At 35.1% G+C, this 7,065-nt stretch overlaps 1 protein-coding gene and 1 non-coding gene across 2 annotated transcripts; one reads left to right on the top strand and one right to left on the bottom strand.

Annotated features, from left to right (window-relative positions):
- Positions 1 to 1,198: 1,198 nt before the first annotated feature.
- On the bottom strand, positions 1,199 to 6,556 carry LOC124945846 (transmembrane 9 superfamily member 1). Its single transcript, XM_047486357.1, has 12 exons — positions 6,358 to 6,556; positions 4,700 to 4,892; positions 4,514 to 4,618; positions 4,230 to 4,247; positions 4,048 to 4,145; positions 3,811 to 3,963; positions 3,564 to 3,698; positions 3,268 to 3,434; positions 2,838 to 2,932; positions 2,356 to 2,729; positions 1,764 to 2,037; positions 1,199 to 1,554 (listed from the first exon to the last, which is right to left on the bottom strand). The coding sequence occupies exons 1-12, from the start codon at positions 6,442 to 6,444 to the stop codon at positions 1,487 to 1,489; spliced, it is 1,767 nt and encodes a 588-aa protein (XP_047342313.1). The 5' UTR covers positions 6,445 to 6,556; the 3' UTR covers positions 1,199 to 1,486.
- A 126-nt stretch (positions 6,557 to 6,682) lies between these two features.
- TRNAM-CAU lies at positions 6,683 to 6,766 on the top strand. Its single transcript is given in 2 exon segments — positions 6,683 to 6,720; positions 6,731 to 6,766. It is a non-coding gene; the product is annotated as a tRNA-Met (tRNA).
- The last annotated feature ends 299 nt before the right edge of the window (positions 6,767 to 7,065 follow it).

Raw genomic sequence — 7,065 nt, 5'->3', positions numbered from 1 at the left:
AAATTGAAATTTAGCAGAAATTTCGGGCTCAGTTTTCCGGACGGTTCGTCCAGTCGAACCAGATTTTTGGCCAATTTGAAAGGTAACCCGTATTGAAGTCAAAAGTTACACTTCCCATCAACCGTTTGACAGTCGGACCGGTTGAAGAGACAGTTGAACCACATATTTTAAAACTGTGCATTTTTTCATAAAAGGTTATCGAGTCATGTTTTTGTTAATGATAGTGAGATTGTTAGCATGAGGTAAACAAAAATCCATCTTGAAGGTGACACAAGCCCTACCTATTTGAACTGTCCTGACTCCATATAAAGACAATACCTTGTTCGAAAGAAGATGAGATTTAGAATGGGAAATCAAATTGGGAAGAGAGTCTCCCCAGGGAGGTGAATCCTGTGGAAGTTGAGATCTTAAAGGATGAGAGTTTAATAAAAAAAAATCCATCTTTTTAAGAAATAATAATAATATCATACCCAAATAGTGAGAAAAAAACTCTTAATTATAGTTAGCTAATTCACTTTGCTCAAAAGTTCTTTCCAATTGGTTGAACTATGTTACAAGATCTTATCCTGCAAAGCAACAAAATCTGAAGAGTCTTTATCCATGTAGTCTCTTAATTGTGGCAATGAATCGCCCTCTTTGGCAAACACAGCTTGATTGCAAATGTTTCAATATCTTTCTCATCAACAATCACCAATATTAAATTTACATCTACCAGGATACCCATCACATTATCATACTGTGGTTTTGTTGTCTTCAAAAATCTCTCATCAATAATCTTGCACAAACAATTTGTCTACAAGTTGTAATGGAGGAGATTAATGTGAATCATCTTCCAATGTCTCTTGCAAATACTACACTTTTTGGCCATACCAAATGCAAATATTTCAATGACTACCAAAAATAGGAAATGTTAGATTCAACTAAATTTTACCAAAAATCAAATAATCTCAACCCATATGGTAGTTCAAATGGCAAGAGACTTACCTAAGAAACTAAGTATCTCACGATCAATTCTCACTAAGAACCGTCATATATATTGGCCATACCAAATGCAGTTGAAAACAGTGCATAAAAATATACTAATAAACAAGTTTGTGTAAGAACCCAAATACTATTATCTTTCTTTCCCACTTTCTAATAAATCAACCAAAACTTTTGCCAATAAAACACACAAGGAATAATAAGGAAACTCTAAACATGATAATGAAATATTACTCTAAATACATCATGAAAATCAAATCCGATTACATGTCAACTTTATAAACACAATCTCTTGCATTCTAATTTTTAACTGTAGTAGTAAAAATAAGCGGTGTGTTCACTTACAGTCTCTGAAGATGAAAAGTTGAGAGAATTTACTGACGAGTCCTCCCCGCTCTTATCGGCAAGAATTACATGTCCTCTTTGAATAATATGATTCCCATCGGTTTATCCTCACTCTAAAGAAATCAAGTTGCCTTGACTCCTTCTCTATCCCGGGGGAGTCCTAATCACATTTTATGTTACGGTAGATTCTCCGAACAAACAAGTTTGAACCCAAGTATCCAACAGCCCCTGCACATTTTAGAAGCAATATTAAGGCTTGTGCAATAAAACCCAAGCAAATATTTTTTTAGAAACAAGAAAATATGAGCTTGACTTCATATTTGCTATCAAGCCAAATCTTTCCCCAAACAAAAAAGGCACAGAATCTAACCAGATTTCTCAAACCTAGCAAAAACTTCCAATTCTTTGGAAAAGGAAATTCATATATATATACTAACCGCAAAGGATTCCAAGACCAATGCAAAACATGAGGGTGTATCCAAAATAGAAACTGGTCTGAAAGAAGCCCGACATCTTAGTCTTCACAGAGAAGTAATATATCGAATATAAGTATACATAGACAGCTGTCGATGCGGCAGAGAAGAACGAGGTCCACTGCCAATGATAGTTTTCTGCATTAAGTAAGAAATAAGTCCCAACGATCGTAACGCAAATAGTAACAATCGTGAGGATCAGAAAAACCAGAAGCATGAACCCGTATACGTAGTAAACCTGTCAAAGCCAAAGACAAATAATTACAACAAAAATAAAAATCTTGCACTTCATTAAAGATAACAGAATCGGTAAGCCAGTCCTGAGAATATATCATATTCAAAGCTCAAGAAACTTCAAGTCATTTCAATATTAGGGTACAGATGAAGAATTAAAAAATAAGAGCTTCTGCTTTTAAGGGTGGAGAAGAACTACAAGTTATAATCCATACATTTAATGGTATTCATAAACTAACATTTTGAATACTTTTCAATTAGATAATATTTAAAGTATCTCCAAATGACTTGATGAAGCCATATTCAGGGAACATGAACTTACCTTGTAGTTCCAAAAGGATGTGAACACAAAATACATCTCGATGAATATGCTGCCGAAAGGAAGCAGTCCTCCCATCAATGAAACTACTGATGGAGTGAGGTACCATTTCTTCTCTGGGATTGGACGAGGAATGGTTTTGACACGACATGGATTGTTTGGAGCACCACTCCAGTTTCTTCCTACAACAGTGCCAAGTAGAGCCAAAGGGAAAGAGATGAAAGCCCAAATGACGAAAACAACAATCATTGTGCCAAAGGGGATAGCGGCCAAAGACCCATAGAATATGGCAATTGTGTTCAAGATAAATCCAATCCCGAAGCACATAAAGGGAAAAAGTGATGCGGTGAGTATCATTCCTTTTATCCAATTTTTACCTGTCAAAATGACAGCGGAAAAAGATTACTGAGAGAACTTACCTTGAAATTAATTCCTTTATATAGCCTGAAATGACTAGGAAACAAGTGTGTTAAAAAGGTGCATACCCCCATTACGCGAGTACATCCCACCACTAACATAGCCTGAAATGATTGACGTGAAGGCATAACATATTATGAAAGTTGTGACAATGGATCCCCTCCTGAAACACAAAAGTAGAGTACAGATTATACTGAGAACAAAAGTAAGCAGTTTGATGAGATAAGCATTTGAAGAATCATAAGGACACCATCCACATAAATAAATAAATAAAAGACTAGCGTATGATAATCAATATGAGATGCTAGAGAAAGGAAATATGATTCAAAACAAATCCCATGGGATGAAACATCCAAATTAAGGATAAATGAAATAAACAACTTAACTGCAAGCTAAGAGCTTCATTGAAAAGTAATCAATGTGGACATGATGCCATAGGCATTTACCCACATGGAAAAAAAAGGACCAAAGTTAGCAATGTTCAAAAGCGTGACATACCCAATATATAGCATTCCAATAATTGCAAACAAGATGACGAGAAGAACAAGCAAAGACAACTGTGCTCCGGTGCCAACAACCGCTGAAAGAAGAGCCAAGTTGCGAGGAGGCCTAAAAACATCACCATGAACAAGTTTCCAGCCTGACTCTTCGCTAACATCTCTTTCCTGAATGTGAATAATAATTGAACAAATTAGAAAAGTTAAGAGACATATGTGAGGACAACTGAGGAGAGACACAATATAACGGCACAGGACATTCAATTTGAGAAAGGAAAGGGATTAAGATCTTCTTACCAGTGTCTCCAAATCATCATCTTCTCGAGCATATTTTGCATAATCATTTCGAAGAGTTCGCATAAGAATCATTGATACCAGTCCGGTGAGGAAGATAACCATCATAAATGAATTGAAAATAGAGAACCAATGGATCTACATATTAAAAGATATATTCAGGAAAAGCAAAGGAAACTTCAAGGCAAATAAAAAGCACTTAGAAATTCATCATCAAAAACTTAAAAATTCATAATCAACTACAATTCACCTGATGCTCAAAGAAAGGATAATCCAAATAAACGTCAAAACGACGTCCGAAAGTGACATTTGTTGGTGTCCATTTGACTGAGTATGTCATGTCCAGTTTTCTCCCAACTTCCAGAGGTTTCGGGTTGTCTTGTGTAAGATTAACATGAATGATCTGGTCAAAAGGAATTTGAATATTTGATGAGAGACAGAAGTAAGGTTCATAGGAAATTTTGAGCCTCGAAGCTCAGAAACCAACCTGATCCTTGTTGTATTGCAGGTTAATAGTTTTGTGAGTGTAAATCACATGCTTGCTATTGTCACTGTTCTTGTCAGGATGCAGCTCACCAACAAAACCTATGATGTCCATACAAATATTTATTGGACTAGGTTTATAACTAATAGCCTATAAATTTGAAATTTCACATTCAGTGTGCTTACCCCATAGAGGCAGATCGTCTTTCAAGCAATCAACCAACCAGAAAGCATGGAAAGGCAGGGAAAGTGAGCATAAAACATAGGAAAAGTAAGTAATTCATTTCCTAATAGAGTATTGAGCCAGGCACAAAGAAAACTAAAATACAGAAGCTAATATAAAGAACTTCATTACAGAGTATCTTCAAAGAAAAAAGTTGAGAAACTACATATAAAATTGCAGGTCTTTCAATATTACATGTACGGATATGACATTAATATACACTTGTGAAGGTTGTAGAGATACATACCAATGAAAAATTCAAACCAATAACTATTTTCAACTGCATCCTTAAATTGCTTCACCTTTGACTCATCAAGTTCAAGCTCACATATAACAGTCTTGTCCAGGTTTTCTGTAAGATGACATAAATGTATAATGAATTAATTCTTAACTACCACAGAATAACACACAAAGTGTGGAAAGATACACATACTTGGAAATTTAATGTCAAGCAAACTGTCAATAAGCTCATTTCCACCAATGACCTCCCCCAGACCACCCCATTTGTGAGCAGCATTGCCAGAAGGATGACAGAAAGGAAGGCTGTAATAGTTGTATGTTTCTTGTGGGTTATTGTAAGGCCCAACCTTATTTACCCACAATGTTATATGATCACCCTCTTGATACTACAATATTGAAAAGATTGATGTCAGAATATCAGGTTTTTTATAATTAAAGCTTGTATAAGTAAATTGCTAAAAGCAAGAGATGGAAGCATTGAAAAAACAAATGAGTAGGAAATAACAAAAGAATCATGAAACAAATTATCACAATAGCTCCAAAATCCCCAAATGAGCTGAATAGATATAACAAAAAAAAAATGAAGAAAAACTATCTAAGTTGCATCCCAAGTGATGTCAAACCTTTGTTTTAGCACTCATCCAAACATTGTGGATTAATGGACACTTCGTTAAAGATTCGATTATTCCCTTCTAACCAAATGCTCTAAAGCACACAAGCAAAAATGGCACTTCTTATCTTTCTCAAAATTCTATTATTAGCCAATGTTAAAGAAGACACGTGACTTTTAGTAATTAATTAAAACCATGTGTTCCTATTTCTACTCCTACTATTATTCATTTTTAGTTACAGCCAAAGACATCCAAGACTTATAGAACTCATTTACAGTGAGAGGTTCCATCCTTCCACACTGTCTTTAAGAATGAGTACTCAACACAGTGATGCCATAAACACTCCAAAAATTGAAGACACGCCTAGCCAACTTAAATCCTTCCTTTTAAGCTCTTCACAATAGGGGAAATGAAAGACTTTTGACAAACAATCAAACTTTCCAAGTACAGAAATGGAAAAAATAAACTCCCACTATTCAATTTTATAATTATTCACTCGTCCAATTTGTATCTCTATGTCTACTACAACCTTGAAATTTATTGTCCATATGTTCAACATTTTTCTCACTGTTGACTTTCACATACTTATAGGTTGTTTATTTTGGGTTTATTTGAGAATATTTGCCAGTTTATGTTTTGGAGGTTGTTGTTTGTTTTAAGATTATTTAGATGCTTTAAGAGTTTGGGATTATTTGCATAATCCCAAGTAACCTAAACCAAGCAATCCCTTAACCAACTTACTTTGGAGAAAATTACAAATAGTATGGTAGTGTAATAACAGGTCAAAACTCCTGACCTTAAAATCAGTGAAAATTAACTAGAAATGGTAATGAAATGAGACAAAGTGTGTATGCCACTTCACCACCAGCTATAAACTAAGGATTTGCAGAAAGAATCTCCTTAACAACCATAAGCACGTAATTGGTAGATCTAATAAACTTATTGTTTTTCAGTTGGTCACAGCAGAGATCAATTCACAGTGTATACAACATTGAAGAAGTAAGGTTATATTGCCATGGATGTCATTAACTATTTGAGCTTATAATCCTACGTTTGAAGCATAACTAAGTGAAGAGTCGAGTTCTAAAACCTAATCAAACATCTTCAACAGATATTAGATATGAGTACATGTAGATCTAATTGAAAAGGAGATAGTGGAAATGCAGAATGAGGTGATCGAGAATTGCAGTGGAAAACAGAGTAATAAGGTAATTGAAGTAGTAAAAAGAGTTGTGCGTACTCTGTGATCGGAGTCGGAAGCGAGCGCCGGCGAGAGGAGGAGGAGGAAGAAGAAAAGGAAGGAGAAGGATCGGAAGATGGGCCACATCTGGAGCGCCGGCGAAGAAGAAGTGAGAATAGATCTGATTTTTTGAGTTTCCGGGAAGAGCCTCAACTTTGTTGTTTAAGCTTCGGACTGGCGAGAGAGAAAGAGAGAGAGAGAGAGTAAATAAATGTTGGTTTAAAGTCAAAACACACTTATTTCCTTGTTTTGTTTTAGAGTGTTTTTTAAAGTGGTGATTTTTCATTAATAAATTATTCTTTTAGAATTTTAACAGAGACAACAAGGGGTGGTGGCGCAGTTGGCTAGCGCGTAGGTCTCATAGCTGAGAGTGATCCTGAGGTCGAGAGTTCGAGCCTCTCTCACCCCATATATTTTTTATGTAAAAATCTGATCCGTGATAAAAAAATATGAATTTCAACTTTTATTTATTTCTTTTTATGGAGAGAAAAAAAAAAGAATGATAAATTGATAAGACCACATTATGGATTCACTCAAAACTGGGTATTTTATAATTAGAATTTTTCAACATCGAAATTCAACCGTCTATCAACCTCATCCTAAGAAGACCTTAATCTCTTCGATCTTTTCGTTTATATGCCAGAGTTTTGATAGGAAAGTGGAAGAAACTTTAGTATACAAACCAAGTTAGGATTCAATGGAGAGAAA

The sequence above is a fragment of the Impatiens glandulifera genome, chromosome 7, assembly GCF_907164915.1.
Source record: "Impatiens glandulifera chromosome 7, dImpGla2.1, whole genome shotgun sequence".
NCBI classification, from domain to species: Eukaryota; Viridiplantae; Streptophyta; class Magnoliopsida; order Ericales; family Balsaminaceae; genus Impatiens; species Impatiens glandulifera.
Note: the sequence above shows the minus strand (reverse complement) of the source record. Positions and strands in the feature narration are given on the sequence as shown.

Excerpts from the sequence above, each read along its gene's own strand:
- LOC124945846 (XM_047486357.1), bottom strand. The coding sequence starts at position 6,444 with ATGTGGCCCATCTTCCGATCCTTCTCCTTCCTTTTCTTCTTCCTCCTC. Across the intron at positions 4,619-4,699 it reads GCTTGACATTAAATTTCCAA|AAAACCTGGACAAGACTGTT; the intron begins GTATGTGTATCT and ends GTCATCTTACAG. Across the intron at positions 1,555-1,763 it reads TGGTCTTGGAATCCTTTGCG|GGGCTGTTGGATACTTGGGT; the intron begins GTTAGTATATAT and ends TAAAATGTGCAG.